This window comes from Diabrotica undecimpunctata, chromosome 10 (assembly GCF_040954645.1).
Source record: "Diabrotica undecimpunctata isolate CICGRU chromosome 10, icDiaUnde3, whole genome shotgun sequence".
In the NCBI taxonomy this organism is placed as follows: Eukaryota; Metazoa; Arthropoda; class Insecta; order Coleoptera; family Chrysomelidae; genus Diabrotica; species Diabrotica undecimpunctata.
The window spans coordinates 53552370-53577473 of NC_092812.1; the positions used below are offsets into that span (position 1 = coordinate 53552370).

Genomic DNA, 25104 nt, shown 5'->3' on the forward strand with positions numbered 1-25104 from the left:
TTTCATTGTTTATTAACATTAAGATGTTCGTCAATATTTAGACGAGCATTTTTAACATAATTGGATTGGAAGGAGAGGCAATATCGAATGGCCTCCTTGGTCACCAGATTTGTCCAGGATACCTAAAAAATCAAATTTATGGAACACCATCCGCATCTTTAGAAGATTTACGTGAACGCATTGTCAACGAATGCCGACGAATCACTCCACAAATGCTTCGAAATGTGAGAGAACGTTTTGAACAAAACCTTTATCATTGTATGGAAGCCGGAGGTCATCAGTTTGAATATTTGACCAACTAAGAAGTATATAACCAGTTAAAAATAATAAAAGTATTAATTTTCAAAAGTAATATTTTTTTAACAAATCAAATAAGGTACTAGACAAAATTTAAAAATTTAAAGACTAGTGTACAGGGAATTGCAAGGGCTTTCGAACAATATCTTATTTCACCCCCAATGCTATTAAAAAATGTTGGGTTGATTCTTACCCTGGCTTAGAGTAAGACAATACCAAATAATCGACAATACCAAAAAAAGTATTCCTCTTTAATCAAAAATTGACCTGTGGCAGGATTTTCAAAAAGGTTGTCGTAGCTCCTGATAATGACTCTGTTTCCTTTTTATTTTGGTCACCCTCTATATTTACACCTATCGAAAATATACTACATCACTGTTTTAGTGTTTTAGTCATTTATATAGACTAATATAGATTTTTATTGAGATTTGATCGGAGTTATCGAAATGTTCATAAATAGTTTTGAACATCATAGGATTCTCAAAATTTTATTCTAGAAATTGTGCCCATCGTATAGGGATAGGATGGCTACCCGCTCCTTATAAAACAAATTAATAGGAAAGTATTTAAGGAAATTCGTAACTGTTTCATTGACATTGTGACACTTAGAGAAACAAAAAAAAAGACGTATACTTCAGGAGTGTAGTGGAAAAATCAAAAGATTCAGAGCTATTTTAATAAAAAAAGGCATGAACAGTAGTAATGGTCGATTGGACGTTAGCACATGAAGGGATCAGAACTTTAAACAAATAAACAAAATACAAATTCTTTGGAGAAATTAAATAAAACAAGAACTAAGATTTTTAAGCTACTAAACGGAATTATGGATAAAGCCGTTGTCGATCTTCTACTGATGTTGCCAATAAGTTTGGTAAAACAATCGACGATCCATCATAATGTTACACATTGACGAGAAACTGCAGAATATTTTAGAAGGCGAGGTTTATCCAGAAAACGCTTAACCAAGGCTGTAGATGATCCATTTATGATGATCCAAAACAGGCATCAAACATCAGTTTGACAACAAACAAATTTAAAGAATTAGGCGGAACTGAAATATGTGAGCGAAAAATTAGACGACCGGTTTAAATTATGTAGTTCAGAAAAAGCCACAAAACTTTAAAGGCGTTATTGAGTAGGACGACTAGGCTTTGCTAGAGTTTTGTTTCGATTGAACGAATGAAGGCCAATTCTATGTAAACTCGATTGATAGGAGAAAAAGAGAATATCGACTCCCAGAAAAAATTTAATTTTAGCTCTACAGTTTCTTTTGGCTCAAATATGGAATAGGGTGGCATATATAAGTAGAAAACCTCTGTTTTTTTGCATCGATTGGATTGAAATTTTGACAGTATTTAAAAAATAGCTCAAAGATCAAAATCTACCCTATGAGAATATGCACTTTTCCACAACGGGTGGTTACCACCCCAACTCGAGGATGAAAAAATTTTGTCAAAAAAAACATGTATTTTAAGACAAAAATGTTCTTTAGAGTTTTTTCAGTATTTTTGGAGTTATTCTTGACTGAAATTTCACAAATTACATATCAAAAAGCATGTTTTTTTAATAGTTTTTCGCGAATAACTCAAAAAATTTAGGTTTTATCGTGAAAACTGTTTGGATATAAAATAAAGCTTGTAAACAAAGATATTTGTTGTTTATTATTATCATCAACTTAATATTAACAAAGTTATAGCTGTTCGAAAGTAGGCTTTTATTCATAGAATACAAAAATCCAAACATATGATGTTGACTAAGCGAAAAACGGTAATTTTTGCATGGAAAACTTATACAAACTTTTTTAAAGATATGAAAAAAAACTTTAAAATAGACCACTAGTCTAAGTAGTTTACATGGAAATTAAGGTAAGTTATAACTAAAATAAAGTCTGCTTATATTGTTTCTGACGTAGAAAGTAACAAACTCACCCCCGACAAAATCACCCTGGTTGAATCTATTCGTTGCTCATTTACAATTTACTTTATTTATATACAAATATTAAGGTCTGGAAATTTAACTGGTTTAGAAGGTTCAGTTTTGAAAAAATTCGAGTTTAAAGAGGAAACACTATTTTCGGAATTTCTCAACAAATCCACGTTTTTCAAAATACCTTGACAACTCAAAAAGATATAGAGTCTGCATCTTCTTCGGGCTTAAATTCGATTAAACATGTCTGATATATGCTAGTGAGAACACTAATATTAAGAATTCTGGTTATTCAAAACACTGAAGAAGTGAGAAATACTCTAATTAAAACACAGGAGAATCTGTATTAAACAATTATCGACCACTTCATTAAAAATATAGGAACACGGGTAGCTGCCGTCATAAGGGCTCGTTTGGGACTCATACATTTTTGAATAAAATAATCCTTGTAATTTTGATTTATTGTTCATTGTTCAATGTTTAAAACGTTTCGAAATATACAATTACTTTTTTTGAGAAATATTCTACTTTGCCATTAGTATTTTCAGCAGCTTCAACAGCTTCAAACAGCATAAAATATATTAAAACCCAATGGAATTAGTAGAATACTATGTTCAAATTTTTTGGTGAAAATTTATTTTCAAATTTGTTATAAGACAAGGAAAAAATATATACATTTACTTGCACCTACTTTTTACTCATCCATTTCTTAAATGTATTTTGTCCAAATTATTTCAATTTAACATTTATTAGTTTATATTTTGTTTTAGGGAATTTGGTGACAGTGATAGCCTTAATAAGATGTCCGAAATTAAGGATACATGCCACTACAGCGTTCGTTCTCTCGCTGTGCATATCTGACCTCATATTTTGCTTAGTAAATTTGCCGTTGACCGCGGCAAGGTATATTTACGAATCATGGGTATTTGGGGACGGTCTCTGCAAACTATTTCCGGTACTGTTTTATGGAAATGTCGCAGTTTCCGTTCTGAATATGGTGGCGATCACGTTAAATAGGTAAATATGTTGCATAATTTATACACATATAATACCGTAATATTAGATTTAGTCTCTGAAATAAGTCGGATTTTCATAGTTTTGTACAAAATGATTATAGAACATTAGCAAAGAATTATCTTATGCGTAAAGTATATTGTAAAATTTGTTAATTTTGATATTTTGTACAGCTCGTTTTAAATTTTGGTAATTTGCAAAAAATATAATTTTGTATCCCACCCACAGAGGAATGGGAGAAGACCTGGCAGCTAAAGGCTTATCTCCTTCCTAAAGTCTCGGAAAGATCTTCGAAAGAGTGATTTTCATACATCACGTAACTACAGCAAGCAGATCAGAGTGAAGGTCCAAAAAGGTATTTTTATCCATCCAATGGCACTACAGCCCAAATCGGGCCTTGGCCTCCTCCAACAGGCTTCTCCAATCATTTCGATTTACTGCTGTTCTTTTCCATGAACGCGTTCCCAGGCAGTTCCTGGCATCCTCATCGACTTCGTCTTCCCATCTCTTTTTAGGTCTTCCAACAGGTCTTTTTCCCTGCATTCTTGCATTTAGTAATTTTCTGGTGATTCTACTCTCATGCATGCGGACCACGTGTCCTGTCCATCGTAATCTCTGCAGTTTAGTGTATTGTGCTAGACTTGGTTCGCTATATCGCTCGTATATTTCTCTATTACACCTAATTCGCCAGTTGTTGTTTTCACTTATTGGGCCCAGTATCCTACGTAATATTTTGCTTTCAAACACATCTAATGTATTGGCAGATTTCTGTGTCACCACCTGATTATTGTTTTATAGACCCGGAGTTTTGTTTTCCGGTGTACGTCTCGCGATTTGAATATTTTTATGCGCTCAGCAAATGCAAGTTCTTAATATACAGGGTGTTAAAATATCAAGATAGGAAATTATAAGAAATGACGTTTAATCTTAAATAAAAAAACAAACGTATTAATGTTAATTAATAAAACGGTATACACTTTTGATTTTTAATAAATTAATACAAATAGATCTACTATTTCAATATTTTTCAATATATTTATTCGGCTAAATGTTAATCTCATTTGAAATTCAAGGATTTATTTTAAATTTTATTTAGCTGACGTAGTTTTTGTGACATAAATAATTAACAAAAGGGATTTTGTATAGTTCAGTTCCTAATTGTATCAGTTGAAGGACAGATGTGAGAGTTGATTATGCAACCAAAAGCAGAACATTCAACGAAGTATGCAATTTAATACATAATGAATAGGATATATCCCCAGCTTTAATTCATCCGTATTAAAAAATGTCAATAAAATAAATATAAATTTTATACGATCTGATACGATAAACTTATTACCAGAGAAGGAAAAGCAAAGATAACTAAAATAGCCAAACATAGAGCAAAAAAAGCAAAAGGTTTAATCAGATTAGATGTATCCAAGAGGAAAATAATAAAATACTAATTCTCGAAAATCATGTCAAAAAGTGATGGAAAAAGTACTTTGACAGTTTATTAAATGAAGGCCTTGACAGAAAACCAGTTAAGTTAACGGAGACAGTATCAGCAATAGTCACCAAAATAACGAAAAAAGAAGTGGTTCCAAGCACTTCAAAAAATAAGAAAGAAAAAGCAATTGGAGCAAATGATACTCCTGGGGAAGTGTGGAGAGCATTAGGAGAGACAGGAACAAGTTAATTAATAGGTTTATTTAATAGAATTATGGAAGTTGAACAAATGCCAGACGAATGGAGAAGCAGAATATTAGTACCTGTTTACAAAACAAGGGAGAAATACAACAATGTACAAACTACAGGGCAATAAACCTATTTGAAAATATCCTCCTCCTCTATCCTTTATCCTTCGTATGGATGTGGTGACGTTATGGTATTTGACGAATGGTTGCTATCCATTCTTCTCTCTCCTGGGCGCGGTGTGCTGCCTCAGACAGAGAGTAACCGGTAGCGCACTTTATTTGGTCTGACCATCGGAGTGGCGATCTTCCTCGGGTGCTTTTACCATCTACCTTGCCTTCAACCACAAACGTCTCCATTTGAAAATAAGGGATAGAGTAATTGATAGACGGATACGTGAAGAAACCGAAATATCCTATAATCAGTTTGGCTTTATGCAAGGCAGATCAACAACAGATGCAATTTTCATTATAAAGAAGATATGATAGATATTTTCGATCGTTTTGATTATTCCTAGAGGTACCTCTTTTGCGTACAATCAGTAGATAACGTCTTTTAATTGGACCATGCCAAATGCCTTCTTAAGGTTCACGAAACACAGATATGCCGGTTTGTTCTATTCTAATGATTTCTCTTGCACTTGCTTCATTATAAATATATCGTCGGTGCAAGATCTTCTCAACCTAAAATCTTGTTGTTCTTCTGCTAGTGTTATAATTTCATTCAGTTTATTTGTTATCAATTTGATTTTTAAGTTTAGTGTGGTATTTAATAAATTAATTCCTTTGTAATTTTTCGGGTCCGATTTGTCTCCCTTTTTGAAGACAGGTGTTAGAATGCTTGATCTCCATTCTTATAGCATTCTGTTTTGTTCTTTAGAATTAGTGTTGGATGTATGAAGTGGAAGAAAGTGAGTGTGGTATATTGTGTGACAGAAAAATTCCAATGAAGCTGAAGGCACAATTCTTTAAAAACAACCAGCTATGATGTACGGAACTGACTGTTAAGCAGTTAAAAAGAAAGAGGAACAACGAATTAAACCCTTGTTGTTCGGTAGCTGAAGAGCCTCAATATTGGTCTGATTATGGAGCCTTTTTCATGGTATCCTGAAAATCCTCCGATAACTTTACTGACAGATTCAACGCCCAGGTGTCCTCATTTCTACTGTACCAAGAAGCATTTACTATATTTCTCAGTACTTTATTCTTGAATCGTTAAATAATGTTGGTATTACTTTGTTTGTACATCCTCACTATTGTACACTATACGCTAAAGTCAAAAATAAATATTAAATCGACCAGTAGATATACTTTTCATTCAAGGCCCTCAATTGAGTTGGCTAGGTCAATTCTACAAATCATTGAAAAAACAACTGATTGGAGGGTAATCTAAATAAGGTAGACAGAAAAACAAACATTCAACACATTTATGCTGAATCATTAATTCAGTCCTTTGTCCTTTATCCACCTTCCATCTGCCATTTTCGCAAGATATCCCAACATCTAAGTCTCTTTGTCCTGACGATCTGGCAAATTTCTGGTTTCCCTTACAGCTCTCCGATTTCTGCATTTGTTCGTCTCTGTTCCTAGATGTTTAGCATATTTTCTTGTTTTTTGGTTCATAACGCATGTTTCGCTTTCATACAGGACCGTGGATTGGATCATAGTTCAGTATAGTCTCAACTTTGCCTCTCTGGAGATATTTTTTGCGCTTAGTAGTTTTTGTAGAGCTCCGACCGTTTTCCTTCCTCTTAAAATCCGCTTATGCATATGCTCCCTTTTCTTCCTCCTACACACTTTTTTCACGCCTCTTCTCTCTGCTTCATATTCATTTCTATTTTCATCGCTTGATTTGTCTATATATTTGTGTCTTGCCTTGTTTCGTTGGTTAAGGCTTTGGCCTCTAAACATGGCAACAAGCATTGGATACTGCTACTCTTGCAATTTGGAAAAAACAATTTGTGCAAAAATGTAAAAAGGTATTAGAAGAATCTTGGATGCCTGAACATCGCATCGAAGCAATTAACCCAGTCTTCATTTACAGTCCAAACGATACTGACGACAGTTATTATGAGTACGGGTCTAATTCTTGATAACACTGTGGGGTAATATGTTTTCATTTTCTCATTAAAAAAAATTGAGTGTTATTCTTATTATTTGATCAGTAAATACAATTTAGAAACAATAGAATTTGTAATTTTCTTTTATTTTTGCACTAATCATTATACATTTTTCTAAATGAAAGTAAAATACACTATCAATTAAAACCGTATTTTTGATTGGTTTCGACAGTGCTTTAAAAATTGGAAGAATTTGCTATTAAATTTATCAGTACAGCTGACCGCTTAAAAGGCTTTCATCCCTAATCCAAAATACTCGCAAATTCGTGAAATATACTATATCATTTATTTACTAGTAATAATAGTGTTCTTTATATTCAATTGATTTTGTATAAATATTTTCTATGCCACTTTGTTTATCAACGCAAAGAAACTGTTGTGTAGAGATAAATATCTAATTGTTTTCGTTGAGTTAAAAAAATAAAGACTGATCCCTTTTTCCTGTTTTGAACACAGAAATTTAAACAAATCATCGGGGATTGAAATAAATCACAAGGTTTAGTTTACAAACAAACTTGAGCACGCTATCAAAATAGCATATTAGATCGAGACAAGGTAGAAATTGAGATTATTGGATTTTTAACACAAAAACACTATTTTTTCCAATAGTAGAAATTATGAGTTGCCATTATTTCTTTTTGAAATGTTTTCACTTTGTAATAATGGTTTTGCAATATTTTTGTAAACAAGAACCAAAGTTTTCATTTGATATTTTTAAAACACAATTGGCGACAAAACTCTTAGCTAAAAGTTTGTTGTTTGTTTAGTTTTTTTAGTAGAAGATTGAAAACAGCATCGCTTGTCTCTCGGTTCAATATGGATTCGATATATGTAATTTCTTGCTGATCGCTTCTTCTTAGACTACTACCACTTCAAATAAAAGCTCCTCTCTGCCACAGATTAATGCTTAAAGAATTATTCTTTTGCAATATACTGTATCTCTGTCTTCAGCTGTTGTTGTTATTACCTGTTCAGAGTTTAGCTCTGTCCATTGTCGGATGTTTTTTAGCCAGTTCTTTTCACGATGAAATGGTATGAGGTTCCATTGATCATTAAGATTAGATTAGGAAGAGATAGAGGAAAGTCTTAGAGAACTGATAAACACGCACTTTCCGGGCTCAACAATTCTGGATGATGCAGATAGGCAAACCAACATAGACCAAAAGCTTACTAGGCCAAGGTCTACAGATTGGGAAATAGACACAGCAATCACAAGAACAAACATAATTAGATGGGCTATAAATAAGTTTCGGCCATATAAGTCTCCAGGGACAGATGGCATATATCCAATACTGCTGCATATGGGATTAGAGGTATTGATACCACACCTATGCAAGCTCCTCAAAGCCAGTTTAGCATGAGGGGTCGTACCGGAAATATGGCAGAAGGTTAAAGTCATATATTTGCCCAAGCTAGGTAAAGTATCAGACACCAAAGTCATATAGACCGATAAGCTTATCTTCTTTTGTATTAAAAACGCTGGAAAGACTTCTTGATAGATACATCAGAGACGAAGTGCTAAAAGATAATCCTCTACAATAGTCAATATGCATACCAACCTGGTAAATCTACGGACTCTACGTTGGATGATCTAAATAGGCTTATCTCAAAGTCAATGGAAGAAAAAGAGATAGCAATGGCCGCTTTTTTAGATATAGAAGGGGCATTTAAATGTTACCACCAGCTCTTTGATGGGAGCTATGAGTAGACGAGGCGCACCTGCGGTAATATGCAGATGGATAAGGGCATCCCTGGAGAATAGGACAGTAATATTCATTCTGGGTAAAGCAACCATCAAAGCAAAAGTAGGTGGAGGCTGTCCACAAGTAGGAGTTCTGTTCCCTCTACTTTGGGCAACCTTGGTAGATGATGTCCTTAGAAATCTATCCACAGAAGGCTTTTTTGTCTAGGATATGCTGACGATATAGCAATCGTTGTCAGGGGCAGGTTTGCTCAGGTGGGGTCTGAGAGAATGCAAGCCCTAAATATAGTTGACGACTGGTGTAAACAAGAGAGACTGATAGTCAATGCTCAGAAAACACAAATCGTCAACTTCACCAAAAAAGCAGCACTACAAGGCCTAAAACCACCGGTGTTGGGAAGAACAGAGATTTTGTTTAAGAAAGAAACAAAATACCTTGGGGTATATTTTTATCATAGGCTTACATAGAATACTCACATTCTAAAAACTACACAGAAAGCTACTATGTCCCTGGGCAGATGTAGAAGAATGTGCAGAATTTGGGGACTTAACCCCAAAATGACGCTATGGTTATACACAAGGGTTATTAGACCCATGATAACCTATGGCTCGGTGACGTGGTGGACAAAGATGCAGCAAGTGGGAGCAATAAGGCTACTAGGTAATACACAAAGGCTAGCATGCCTGTGTATTACGGGGGCCTTAAAAACAACTTCTACTGCATCGTTGGAAGTCATGCTGAATCTATGACCACTTCATAACTTTATACAGGGCGAAGCCAGATCAGTGATGCACAGATCCATAGTCAGCGACATATAAGCCAGATGCATAGTACTGACAACAGGAAGCTAATCGAGAGGCTAAAAGCCGATATTGTAATGGGGCAACCTATCGATGCAACAGCTACGAGATATAGCTTTAACAATTAGTTCACAATTAAGATACCAGGCAGGGAAGACTGAAATAAAGGTGTACCCATACAAGCTGCTGCTACCTGGTACACGGATGGCTTAAAAACATCGGAGGGTGTGGGAGCCGGCATAGTAGGGACAAATCAAGGGATACATTTCTCGGTAAGTCTATCTAAGGATGTTACAGTTTTCCAGGCGGAAATAACGGCAATCCATCACTGCGTAGAAGAAATAGAAAGGCAGGAAAGAACGTTCTGTTCAGTTGCCATCTTCACGGATAGTCAGGCAGCGCTTAAGGCACTCAATTCTGTAGAGGTCAATTCTAAGCTAGTATGGGATTGCGCGTGTGCCCTAAATAAACTAGGAGACCGTAGCAAGGTTACGGTAGCCTGGGTACCGGAGCACGAGGGTCGTAAGGGCAATGAAAAAGCAGATGAAATGGCCAAACAAGGATCATCAATGCCATTCATTGAACCGGAACCCTTCTGCGGCGTTGCAAAGTCGGTAACAAGAACGGCTACAAGAAAGTGGGTAGATTCTGTCACCTCGAAGAAGAAACAGCAGAGCACATTTTATGTCAGTGTGACAGTCTGCAAATGTGCGGTTCTTTGCATTAGGAGAAGAAAATCCACTTCCAATCCAGAGGACCAATTCAGTCCTCTCACAAAGTTTATCCGTTTAGTTATTAGCTCCGTAACTTCTTCTGGATAGTTTATCCTTTTTAGTATAAAGTTGATGACAGGTGTACTATTTTATGTATCTGTATGGTACTGAATGCTATCCAATGGAAACATTATACATATATACCTACAACTAACAGTCCGAACGTGCACATGTTTTTTGTAAAAATGTTGGTTCGATTTATATTATTGGTTCGTTGTTCAAGTATATACCTTTAGACACCGATTTTAATAGTATTCGCCATATTTCGTGCGTCTTTTAAGGCTACAAGTGAACGTGGTTTGCAGATGTGGATCTATTTATAATAAAATGTGAAAGTTATCTTGTAGTTTTACCCATTTCGTGAAGGATTAAAATTAAAGACAAAAAATAAAAAAAAATCCATTTTTTTAATTTTTATTTTCAAAAATTAAACAATTAAACATAAAATAACAAATACAAATGCAATTGCAATGCAATTTAAAGTTTTATACACCCTATGGCCGCTTCCATAGAGGTAAAAACGACAATTTGTATCAATATAAAGTTAACCTATTACATATTTTGAAACAAAATATTATGAAAGCTAAGTTTTATCGATACATATATTTTAAAATAATTTTAGAATTTATCTAAACTTAGAATCTTATTTCTTATTGTCAAAGGTGAAAATAAACCAAACAAATATTGTACTAACAAATGATTTATATTTAAAACATGTATCCTTAGTATTTAATTACGTAAGGAAACAATTATTCATTTAGTAGCCTTATTTGTATAAAATTAAAGTATTAAAGATTTGTATTGTTCATTATGTCTACGACAGATCAATTTTTTCTAATGAAACCATAATTTTAAACAATTGTCACGAATGGCCACCCGGATTTTCATTGAATTCAAGACGACACAATACGATCAATAAATACAAGCTTTTAAATAAAAATGAGTTAAATATGCCCACCAGAATAAATTAAACTACTGTAGACTTTTCTAAAAAACACAACTTGCAATTTTTTTAATACAACTAATTACAATGTAAAAAATGTTGAAAAAAAAAACAAAAATGCAGTTTTCAGTAGAATAAAATACTAATATTTTCTACTTCCCTTTTTAAACTTACTTTATAATGTTAATTAAAGCATTTCTCGCAATTATTTCCGATACGACCAATACGACTATAAATAATCTAATCAAGTTCTTTGTTTAGTATCTCTTGAACGTGACATTTCCAAATAAATCAAATTCAATATACATAAACTTCATCTCAGGATATTATTTTCTTTCAGTAAAGTCGTATAAAAAGATCGAGATATATTGGGATGAAAGAAGGCCACTGTAATTAACAAGTTCAAGTGTCAAGTGTCAGGTCAACGATGATACAGTCATAGCGACGAATACTGTTGGTCATAGTCAATCTAATTATTTGCTTCTTTATTAGTTACTAACCACTTGTGTTTCTGAGTCGATAGCTTTAAACTGCGAAAATTTCAGTGATTTCGTGAATTCGTAGGTGGTAATAATTGCTATCAAGGTTATAAATATTAAAAGTAATTTGAATTAATTCTCGAGGGATCATAACATGCTTTAAAAACTCGTCTAATCTTTCTTAGACGTAATTTATATTGTTTGTGGTTTTCTGCTTTTTTGTCTAATATTGCTTATTTGTATGGCAACATTTTAAATGATACAAGGACTAACTGTTATAAAAGTTTTCTAAAAAGTAATAAATTTTTTTTAAAATGAACAATGGTTCATTTGCCTTTGCACTTTCATAACAGATTTGCGTCGGTTTTAAAGTCATGCGGGATCAGGGATATAGAGAAGTTTTACAATAGTTATTTTGTCATCTTAAAGTCATCACTACTTGCGAAATTAATGTAAGCTTAATTTATAATCCCCCTGATCATTCCATTACAAAAGAACAGTATGTAGAATATTTGAAAAGTTTGGGGAAAAATTTATATTATTGGAGATGGCTTTAATGCAAAGCACACCCAATGGGATCAACATTGACAACAACTAAACGAAAAGAGTTACTGGCAGTCATAAAAAAAAAAAACAGAAATGTGAAGCAATATTAACAGGTAGAGCGACCTATTGGCCAAGAGATAGAAACAAAATACCAGACTTATAGGCTGTTGATTATGTACTTTGGAAAGGAACTAACAAAACTCAAACAAAAATCAAAGTCAAGGGACTAAATACGGAATCCACGGAATACTTATACAGAAAAAGAATATCAGAAAAAATCGCTGGAAATGAAATATTAGAAAACGATAACATCAAGGAAAGCTGGGTAAAAATCAAAAATAACATAATTAACGTAGCAACAGAATCACTTGGGGAGAGGAAAGTAACGAACACTAACATATTAAAAAAGAAAGCACCATGGTTTAGAGAGGAACTGGAGACAAAATGTGAAGAAAAGAACCTTTTTACAATACAGAACACAACAAACACAACAGGCATATAACCACTATAAACGAATCAGAAATGAAACGAATACTTTAGAAAGACAAATAAAAAGGGAACACTGGCAGAGCTTCTCAAAACAGATGGAACACAAAAAGAAATATGGAGAATGATCAGAAAACAAAGAAAAGAGATGAACGAACTAATAAAAACGAAACACATTCAAAGTTAAACATGGGTAGACTACTTTCGATTCCTATTTACTAAAGGTGACGATAATGAACCACCAACACCAGAGGTGACGAGAAACGAAGAAATAAATATTGAGGAAGAAGAGGTAAAGAAAGGATTAAGGAAATTAAAATATAGAATATCACCAGGAGAGGACAGCAGATGTTAGAAAAAGCAGAGATGAAAACACTTGATAGTAAAACCCTATGGGATAAAGCTATAAGTACAGATATACGACATAGAGGCTAGGTGGAGAACATCAAGGACTGGATAAGAAATAGAAGAGTAGAATGGAACGATCATATAAGACGAATGAAATCAAATAGAGTAGTAAAGACGCCAAGAGACGGTTCCCCAATAGGAAGACGATTAGTAAGAAGACCACGAAAACGATGGGACGACAACTTACTAGAGGCACATTGAAAACAGACAGAGTCATGTCTACATAAAAAGAAGGAGAGAAGAAGAAGAAAGGAACTAAAACGTTAAATCTTCGTTAAAGCTTCGTCCTTTGAATATTTCTTTGTCAAAAAAAATATTTTTGACTTTAAAAATTTAGATTTAATACTTTCCTAGTTTTTTATACTTTTTTGTCCCATTATTTTCATTATTTCTTTTACTAAACGTTTTTATTTGAATTTTATTGCATAAGTATTCTGTTTTTTGTCTTTTTTTTTTGTCATCTTACACACTTGTCTTTGCGTTTTAATTTTACAAAAAATGACCTGATTTACAGTCCACACATCTACATTGTAGATTGTATTGAAGGTAAATTGTTGATTACTAGTGTGTCAAATTATATATCAATTTAGCTATATGTATTTTTTAAAATATAGTAAGATATTATATTTATGAGTACGCTAATGAATTATCTGCCTAAATAAAATCGAATTCTAATTATAACTGAGCAATTAACACTACAATTATTTATCTAAAACACTAGTCTAGTTATTCAGTTTGTAGTTTATTTTTATTTCTGAAGAAGTTCCACAATATCAATTGAGCGCCTAGGGCATCGGCCTCTCTTTCTAATCCGAGAGCCAACATGTATAATAAAGCATAAAAACCTTTATTGAGGCGAAGATTACAGATAAAAGAACAGACGCTTTATATTTCGGGAAGTTGTTGCAGAACAGTCTTTAAAACAGAAACATTCACTGACAGTCGTCGATCTTACAAGTCTGAAGCCCATTAATGTGTGTGTTATGAACTTTACCGACAAACTCATAAACATAGATAACCTTTTCTTCTAAAGGTAACAATATATATATATATATATATATATATATATATATATATATATATATATATATATATATATATATATATATATATATATATATATATAATATATTAATATATTTGTCTGTTTTCTTGGTTTGTCGGTCTGGTATTATAGACCAATCAAATTAGTAAAAAATAAGAATTTTTTCGTCATGAGTGCATAGACCAGTTTGGCAGTTGAAATGCGTAGTATGAGATAATCCAAAAAGACTCCCATCTAGGGATTCATCATTTTTTAGTGAAAGTATGTTTAAATAAACAGTCAAAACGCCAAACTCTTTATTTATTTGCTCATAACTTAAAAATTTGTCTATTTAGAGATTTGACGTCAACAGGCAACTTTTCAGAAAAAAAGATACACAAAATGAGATGATATTGGATGATAAACAAAAAAGTTATTGCAAAATAAACAACAAAATCGCTGTTTTTGAATATTTTTAATAACTTTTTTATTATTTATTAAAATTTGTTTAAATTTACATGAACTTAAGTGTGTTATCGTGTTTGAATTGTGTACAAACAGATAGGTTGAATCGTTTTTGCGAAATTTAATTTGTTTATAAAATTTTTTGAAAATGAGCTAATTTCTAAGGCATGTCCAGATAATTTGACTCAATGTATCTCAATAATCCGAGGCTTACTTTCTTTGTTAAGACGTATATTAATAACCTATGGAAACAAGTTTAAAAAAACTACATTTATGTACACAAAATGATTTAATAATAAATAGCACTTTTTAAGCTTATAAAAATTTACAATAACTTTGTAGAATTTAGTTTAAATTAAATCGCAAGAAATATTCGGAAAGCTAGTTAAAAAACACAATTAAAAAAAGAGGTCCTACAACCTCTAGGAGTCAAGATAGAGCCAAGAAATAATTACATATTATTCATAAGACTGAATTATCTAACACGACGTTCTTTTCATTCTTAACAACGATATTTTTAGTATTACATATTTGGAAATAGTTTTTGACCTCGACGTTTAAAAAAATAATACGAATTTATTACATACAGTTCTTCGGTAATTATACTTAAGTTTACCGATAGTAAAAAATATTTAAAATATAAATATTTCAAATATTTAATAATAAATAAATATCACATAAATCTATTTTGTTTCAGATATGTCCTTATATCCTGCCAACAGTACTACAACCGACTGTATTCCAAAGTTTCTATATGGGTCCAGTTAGTTTTTATCTGGGGTATAGCATTTCTTCTAATGGTAAGAGAGAATTTGTCTATAATAATTATAAAAGGAACTTTTATTTAGTATATAAGCAATCATTCAAACAAAATGCATCGACAAATGATCACTAATAAATGCATTTTTTTAAGCCCTTTTCTCTATTCGGATTGTCGAATATAGGCCACTCCTAATTTTCGCCATTCATCTCTGTTGTTTGTAAGACGTTTCCAAATTGGTCCTACAGTTCTTTTAATATCGTCGCTCCAGCGCATTTGCGGTCTTCCTCGTGGTCTTTTGGCTTCATATGGCCGCCAATTCCCGATTTCTTTATTCCATTGACGTTCGTTATGTCCAGCCCATTTCCATTTCAGTTTAGCTGCCTATTCGACAGCATCTTTTACTTTTGTTCCATTACGAATGTCTTCATTGGTTTTATGGTCTTTGAGTGAGATACCCAGCATCTGACGTTCCATAGCTTTCAAAGTTTTTCTGATCTTCTCCATGTTTATTTTAGTAAATGTCCAGGTTTAAGCTTCATATGTAAGTACAGGTACGATACAGGAATTAAACACTTTGGTTCGCAGTCTTTGAGGTATATTTTTATTTTTAAGTACGTATGAGAGTCTTCGGAATGCTACCCATCCCATTTTTACACGTCTGCTTATTTCGGTAGTCTGACTTTCTTTGCTTACCTTGAAATTTTGACCCAGATATGTATATTCATCTACGTGTTCTGTCTCTGTCCCTTTTATGTTTATCATAGGTTTGTCATCTTTGTTTGACATTAGTTTAGTTTTGCTGAAATTTATTTTCAGTCCTTTTTTTAGGGATTCTGTGTGTAGCTTCTCAATCATCGTGTTCAGTGCATTCCACGTGTCGGCTATTAGTACTACATCATCTGCGTATCTAAGATCATTCGAATATCTTCCGTTAATACTGATTCCCTTATTTTTTCAGTCTTTTGACTTAAAGATACCTTCTAGGGCAGCTGTAAATAATTTTGGAGATATTGTGTCTCCTTTTCTTACGCCTCGGTTGATTTTTACAGGTCTTGTTTCGATTCCATTACCCAACATCACTAGCATTTCAGCTTGTTCGTAAATATTATGTATTAATATTCTGTACCTGAAGTCGATCCGGTTGTTGACTAATGCTTCTTCTATTGTCCACAGTTCTACGCTATCAAAAGCTTTTTCATAATCTGTAAAAGCCAGACATAATAGGAGATTGTATTCGTTAGTCTTTTCTATTAGGATTTTCAAAGTATATAGATGGTCACAGGTGCTGTACGCTTTTCTAAATCCGGCTTGTTTTACTGGTTGATATCCGTCAAATTTAATTGTTAACCTGTTTGTAATAATCTTTGTAAAGCTCTTGTAAAGTTGTGAAAGAAGTGAAATTGGTCGATAATTTTTCAGGTCTGTGGTGTCTCTCTTTTTGTGTATTAGTATTGTTTTAGTAGCATTCCATTGTTTGGGTATGTTGCCTTCGAATAGACATTTATTAAATAGTGTTTTTAGATATGTGATGGCTTCTTCTCCGCCTTCCTTCAGCATTTCTGCTAAGATTCCATCGCTTTCAGTAGCTTTATTCCTTTTTATTTCTTTTACTGCTCTTTCTATTTCTTCGTGGCTTATTTCGGGCATCACTTCTGAGTTGACATTTGTTATCTGCCTTTTCAAGTTCTGGTTTGAGGAGTTAGGGGGATCGTTTCTGGAACGATACAGATCGTCGTAGAACTTTTTAATTGAGTTTGATCAGATTTACTTTTTTCTAGTTGTCCTTGTTCATTTTTAATGGTTATTATGTTTTTCTTTCCTAGTTTCGGTTTGGTGCATTTGAGACTTCGGTTTTTCTCTATGACTTGTTCTATACGGTCTTCTTGATGTTTTTTAATGTCCTCTTTTATCTGTTTTCTTATTACTCGATTAAGTTCCTTAAATTCTGCAGTGTCTATTTTGTTTTGTCTCAGAAGATCTTTTCTTTGTTTCAGCATGTTTTGTTGCTTGCATTTAATAATTCTTTTGTTATGACTTCATTGATTTCATTTAAGCTAAGTTTATCTAGATTTAATACTTCCGCGGGTTTTAACTTGCTTTTATATTGTTCTGTATTAGCTTTTAGTTTATCTGTGTCTATATTCCAAGCTTTTCTAAATTTATTTCTATTTTTATTATGTTTTATCTCTAATTTTGCTCTAACAATTCGGCAATCGCTACTTATTTCGCCGTATTTATTACTGTTACGTCCTGTATGATATCTGTTTTGTTACACAATATGTAATCTATTTCGTTTCGAGTTTTTCCGTCTGGGGATAGCCACGTTCACTTCCTTTGAGGTTTTTTCTTATAGAATGTAATCATTGCATAGTATTTGTGGGCTTGTAAGTTAACCAAGGTTTCTCCTCTCTCATTTCTAACTCCACAGCCGAATTGTCCTATATAGTTTTCGGTTTTTTCAAGTCGTCCAATCTTAGCGTTGAAGTTTCCTATTATCATCGCTTATATGCTGTGATAATTCGTGCTAGTTTCTGCAATTTTCTCATAAAATTCGTCTATCTCTTCATCGGGATGTGCTGCGGTTGGAGCATATACTTGAAGTATAGAATTACTCTACTGTATGTGCATATTTCTTGGAAATTAGAAATCCTACGCCATCTAGGCTTTGTTCTTCTCGTCCTTTGTAATATAGGAATTTACCGGACTCTAGTGTTATGCACTCTTTCCCTTTTCTTTTTACCTCTGCTAGACTAATTATGTCCCATTTTAAGTCCTTGATGTCTTCTTCGAGTTCGTAGACTTTTTCATCTTTGCTTAAGGACCTTATATTTAGAGTTGCGATGTTCAATCGTGTGGTTTTATCGATTTCTTGTTTCCCCCAGATTCCATAAAGTTGTCTTTTTTTCCAAAGGAGTGGGATTTGCCATTACTGTATGGTCTACCCACCTGGGGATCCATTCCTTTTGTTTTAGATATCGCCATATTCCTGTTAGGAGGTTTTTTAGCTTTAAAACACCATGATGGCTAGACGGGGTGATGAGTGATTTTATACAATTCCTAAAATCAAGAGATTGCCACTTCCGCCATCCACACCTTACCGAAGGTATTCTTCTCCGCCGTGGCTGCCGTTGTGGACTTCATCCGTGACCATATACAAGGGACCCTAAGCAGGTCCTGAAATCTGCAGAGGGCAGGGATTAATTCTTTTTCCCTGATAGGTCTATCCAAAGGAATTCCTACCCGCTATCCATCAATGCATTACTAATTACTTATTTTTTATATTATTTATTTTTATTTTAACAGTTTTTAATTTTTTTAGATGCCCCCGTTGGTAGGAATCTGGGGACAGCTGGGACTGAATCCATCCACATTTTCCTGTACGATACTACCGAAAGACGGAAAATCTCCGAAGAAAGTTATTTTTTTAATAGGATTTATCCTTCCTTGTGTAGTTATAATATTGGCGTATTCGTGTATATATTATAGTGTCAGAAAATCAAGAAAAAAATTAAAATCTCATCGGTAAGATAATTTTATGATCAATTATAACTAGCTCTAATATTTATAGCTCTTCTATATAGCGTGTAAATGTTCATTGTTGAAGGGATCCTTCTGCTGTTTCTATTACTGTGCTGACATCAGGAATGACTCACCGGTTTTGTTATACCTTTGAACCATAATGTTGTTTGTGACCTGATCATCCTCCACCTTCAATTTTACTCATTAAGATGATATTTACGAGATCGTGTTTGTCATCTCTTCTGTTGTAAACAAAAGTTAACTCAAAATCACACCCGTAGTTTCAACTACGAAGTACAGTTATTTTAAGATTATTTAAATTTTTAATTTTATGTTTTAGACCAATTACGGAAAAGAAGAGCACTCGAAGAGAACGAGACGACAGCCGACTGACGAAACTCATGGCCCTGATATTCGTCTGCTTCCTTATATCGTTCTTGCCATTGATGTTAGTTAACGTCCTTGACGACATTGACATTAGATATCCAACTCTGCACGTATTAGCTTCCATAGCAACTTGGGCTTCTAGTGTTATCAACCCATTTATATACGCTGCCAGCAACAGGCAGTACCGTTCAGCATACTCCAAGTTATTTAGGATAGTTAAGTCTAGTGTAGCTTTTTCTGATTCTAAGCATTCGAATAACTTAAAACAAGATAAGAATTCGGTTACCTACAAGCCTAGTGGTAGCGTCACACATTCCTGAATTGTATATAAAAACTTGAGACTGATATTTCGAAAAACGTAACCAAAGAATATATCGACCAAACAAAAATGTTTAACTCGTAGAATTATACTAGCCTAATTGAAAATATATTTAACACAATCCTTTTGTCGAATGATAATTATATTATTCATTTAGTCGTGGTGTATCGTTGAAAATAAAAAAAAAAATATTAGCTAACTGCGATTTGTATACTGTTTACCCTTGATAGAGTCATATTCTGCCCAGTAATAAATCACTGGCCACATGATACAAAAAGTTTATACAATAACTTTGCTCTCAACTTTTGCAAATTATTTGGTGTGATAGAAACTAGATTTGAAACATTAATCTCTGTTTGGGCATTGATTGATTTATTGTATGATTATTTTTCTTTACAGTAGCAATCATAGCATTGCAAGTCGTTTTGATTTCATAAACTTCCACAGACATGTAAAAACAGTTCATTAAAGGCAAAGGAGGGGTTTCGTGATCGATTGAGATCCATGAGATTTTTGATCCGCTGAATCTGAATATTCAACATGATAATCCGAACTTTTAGGCAGGAATTTGTTATTAACAATTTAATTGTTTAAATACTTATAACTCATCGTTCAAATCATGTTTCATTTCTTTTCAAAAAACAAACCAAACTTTTAAAAATAAAAATCGGTCCATTTGAAGCCGAGATATTGTTATTATTAATAAATAACAAATTATTGACTATATCAGACATTTTTGCTTATAACTTTGCTTTTGCTCAACATAAAAAGCTGTAAAGCACCTCATTTTAAAGCTATGATTATAGGATTTAAAGTAAATTTTGAAAAATTAAATTTTATCCTTTTTTGACGAAGTTATATAAATTTAAATTATACCATTTAGGTTTAAAAAAACAATCGAATTGTTTATAACAATTTTATAACAATTAACTAAAAAATTCAGTATCATGTTATTGAGGAGTATAGTACAATGGAAAACGAACATTTTGACGTTTACTAAACTCATTTTGATGCAGTTTTCGCTAAAATACAGTAATTTGAAATTGATCCAGCTGATGCGCTTAACGCGCACCCGGCACGGCACGTCTCGTAAATCTCAAATTGTTCATTATTGCCTGTAGAGTAATAATGTATTATTTCATTTATTTATCATTTAATAATAAAATATATTCGGAGTCAGCAAGACAAAATACATAAAAATCAATTATAGCTCTCATGGACCTCAATCGGACACGAAACTCCCTTTTGCACCTAGACTATAGTGACTGTAATGAGTTTTTAATAATCTTTCAATTATTATCTTTAACGATGGTCTTATGTATCACTTAGAGCTTCTAGGCTGTATTTTTTATACTTTGTGGTCGTTGTTTATACACATAACCCTTTGATTGCTTTTATTTCATTCCATGTGTTATGTTGTTGGTTTTTGTCGCTCATATAAAGGGAGTAATCGCGTTATTAATTTTAGATTTCGTATTTCCCACTATAGTCTACTATATTAATACAGTCCTCGATTTTTTCTTTATTTTTTTTTTGGTTTTCAATTATTTCATTCCCAACTCTTTTACAACCTTTTGGCTCTTTGTTCATTCACTGTTTACTGAAACCTGTTTTCTTCCTTCGACTTTTTATTTTGCCTTTAATAATTGTTGTAGTATTGCATATCGATTTCCCCCCAATATATATCCCAGATAAGACATTTTTCGGTGTTCAAAAGTCTTTAATAATTCTGTATCTTTACTAATCCTCCTTAGTATTGCCTCGTTAGTTTTCCTTGCCGTCCAAGGTATTTTCAACATCTGACTATGAATTCAAGGGTCCACACGTCTGCTCCATACAAGAGTACATACCAAACACAGCACTTAATATAGCGTCCATTAATCCTAAAAACTCATACTTTTATGAACCAAAATGGGAAATTATTATCAGCATACCTTCTTTTATCTCCAGTTCAACAATAATCTCCTTCACGTGTATATATTATATCATCGGGTCGATTATGCAGTAGCGATTATATTTTATCACCTTATTTTAAAAAAAGTAATCATGTTAAGTAATTTACATTCACATGTATAAACATGTTAAACCTTTGTTGGTAAAAAAGAACCTTCAAATAAAATCTTCTTCTTCCTCAGCTTTTCCCTTTTCTGGGGTCGCTGTTCATTACTCTTCGTCGCCACTCATTTCGGTCCATCGGGTCTTCTTCACGTAAACTTTTCTCTCTTAAAGTCCTCAGCCACACAGTCCTTTCATCTTCTCCTCGGTTTTCCTCTATCTCTTCTTCCATTAACTTCTAACAGCTCTATCCTTCGTCCCACATAGCTTTGATCTCTGACGTGTCCAAACCATTGCAGTCTTTGTTCTTGAATCTTTTTTGAGACTGTAGTCACCCGGGCTCTTCCCATAATTAACTCCTTTACCAACTTCTTCAACATTTTTTTGTTCTCCTAAGATTAAACAGGTAAGGGCTCAGTGAAGAGCCTCGATGCAAAGCAACTGTCTCTGGAAAACTTTCGGTCAATCCGACAGCAGTCCTTACTTTGGTGTACTCCCTCAAACATATCCTTCACGAGCTTTATGTACTTCTCAGAAACGCATTTCTCTCTTATATATCTCCATAGCTCTTGTATAAGAATTGTGTCATACGCCTTCTTAAAATCTATAGATATCAAATATAGCTCTCTTTTCTTCTCGCTGTATTTCTCTATCAACTGTCTCAACGCATGCAAGGTATCCGTTGTCCTCCTTCCTGGCGTAAACCTAAACCTTAAACTTTGCTCTACAGTTCTCCCCCAAATTTTCATTGTGTGCGACATTAACTTTATACCTCTATAGTTCTTACTATCCTAAATGTCCCCTTTATGTTTAAGAATGATACCATCACACTCTCTTTCCATGCATTCTGCATCCTTTCTTCCTCATATATCCTACTCATCATTTGCCACAAAATATCAACCCGTTTCTCTCCTAGAGCCTTCCAAACCTCCACAGGTATTCCATCAGGACCTATTGCCTTACCGTTCTTCGTCCCATTTAACGCCTCGACAACTTTATCTTTCACTATCGCAGGTATTATACTCTCATTTGGGATCCCGCATCGTCTATCTCTCCTCTGGTGTTTCCAGACCCTTCAAATGAAATGACCCACAATTTATAATCAAATGTTGCACGTAGCTTTTTTTTAAAGAGTCTGGAATTGTAAACTAACCATAAATTTACTTTATTTAAAAAAAATAAGATGGTGTGTCTACGCACTATTGGCCGAAAATCCGAAGGTATGATCAATTTAATCGTGATTATGGACCAAAAATTATCCATCATTACTAGCCGTTCTACGGTTTTTCTGTCGATATTGCAGGAGTTGTTTAAGTTTCTGGCTTTCTAAATACTTTATTCGAGTCGGCAACTCTTTTGGTAATGTCATATTTGTATATACCAGATAAATTATGTTTCTTATAGTAAATCTACAATCTGATCTAATTTCAAAAGGAATATATTATAAACACCTCCCGCTACATGTTGGACACTTGTTTCTCATCATGCTGGAAGTTATTCTGTGCATTTTCAAATTCAGTCGATACTTAAAATTATTGTAAATGTTTTATAGTTTTTCAAATGTTTATTGTTAGTTTAAATATTGTTTAAGATATATAGGCTCAGATTAATATGATTTTGACAACGTTGACCAAAGATATGTTAGATAGTATTAAATAATGTTAAGCTTCGATCCTTGTATAAGTAAACTGGAAATTATATTTTTTTAAATATATTTACAGTTTTCACTATTTTTAAATACAGATCACTAGGTTGTAAGGTAACTGGTTTACTTTTTTTATTGTGTAAATAAACAACGATTTTAAGTTAATAATGCTCCTGTCTCTCTAAATATGTCTTTTTCTAAACTCTCTATGAAAGTGAGAATATGAAGAACCTTAGATTTTCTTATTTGCTCAACTGCATCTTGGATGTGTGTTTCTGGAAAATTTATCTTTAATTCTACATCTTGAGATTAAGTACTACAGTTTTTAACTTTTGACAGAACTTGTATATTTTCAAATATTTAAAATATTTTTCAGAAATATGCAGGAAGTTTGGACGTCGTCTTGTTCTTTACATTCATATCTTTTCATGGCTTTTCGCGTTTTCAATTCATTTTCATACATTGGTATTTCTCAGTTTCTGTAAATTATTTTATGGATGATTCTGAGAAAAGTTTTAAGAACGTGAGACATAAGACTTTTTATTCGGTAGTTTGAATGTATTCATTTTGCGCTGTAACTAGGTTTTTACAAAATTGCTGTTTTTCACCAGTTTAGGTTATGCTTATTTAATGGCGACAAGACTCGCCATATCACGATACTTTTTCTGGATTCCTGTAGTATCTTTTAAGGTGGCGCCACCTATGACCGTGCCGGTAGCTTACCGCTTAGCCCCATTCTCATTAATAAGTTTAACAACCAAAGAATCTATACCCATACCATAATAGATGTTATACATTAGATACTTTTTGGTCGTTGAATGTTCAATATTTAGCTGTTCTTGAGATCAACTGTTCTATATTTTCTTTTGATAATGTGTCATCTATTCAGTTTATTTCCTAAAGAACTGATAGGATGAAAAAGAGCATTTCATCGGAGATAATTGTGCATTATGAATCTTTCTTCACTTCTATCCATTATGTTTCCACTTTCTAAGAAGTTCCATCTCCAAACATTCCAGGAACATATATATATATATATATATATATATATATATATATATATATATATATATATATATATATATATATATATATATGCGTGTGTGTAACCTATAAATCCGCAGTAAAGACTTATAGATAATTTATTTTATATTTCAATCATCAAAAAAGTATTTTTTATGAATGAATGAATAGGGTGTACATGATGTAAAATCCATTTATAGTTTGTTAGAATGGAGTTTTTCTACACCAATGTAAAATATTTAATTTTTATGCCTATTGATATTTAGTAATATCATATGGATAAAAGATAAATATTATATGCAAAAAAATCTTTTGTACAAATTTCTACATACGTCTATTTTAAGTTATTTTTATGTTTTCATACTAATATAATAATATGTCACGTTAATTATGTTCTAGAGTGATACTTTTTTAGTTTTATAACTTATATGCATTTTTGTAAGCAGACTTTTTGAAAATAAAGACATACAAAAACGTGTAGTATTCATTTTTTTAACCTCATAATAGAACCATCGAAAAAATAGTAACTGAAATAGTTTTGAACATGCTGAATGTCGAGACATTTATGGTTTAACATTATCAAATAAAGTTTGGTTAGAGTTATTTTGTAACAGTACATTACAGTTTCAATAGAATATCCCTAGTCAATTATCATTATAAAAACTATCGAAAACATCTACCAAAACAACAAAAATGGAAGTCAGAATAGATGGACAACTTACAGAACCTATAGAGG

At 32.9% G+C, this 25104-nt stretch overlaps 1 protein-coding gene across 1 annotated transcript in view; it reads left to right on the forward strand.

Annotated features, from left to right (window-relative positions):
- The window catches only part of Tre1 (Trapped in endoderm 1), a 66797-nt gene extending 41968 nt beyond the window's left edge, over positions 1-24829 (forward strand). Inside the window, exons 2-5 of the mRNA XM_072545979.1 lie at positions 2994-3240; positions 15355-15457; positions 18740-18942; positions 19280-24829. Of these exons, the coding sequence (XP_072402080.1) occupies positions 2994-3240; positions 15355-15457; positions 18740-18942; positions 19280-19646 (920 nt within the window). The 3' untranslated portion in view covers positions 19647-24829. The remainder of the gene's footprint in view (positions 1-2993; positions 3241-15354; positions 15458-18739; positions 18943-19279) is intronic.
- The last annotated feature ends 275 nt before the right edge of the window (positions 24830-25104 follow it).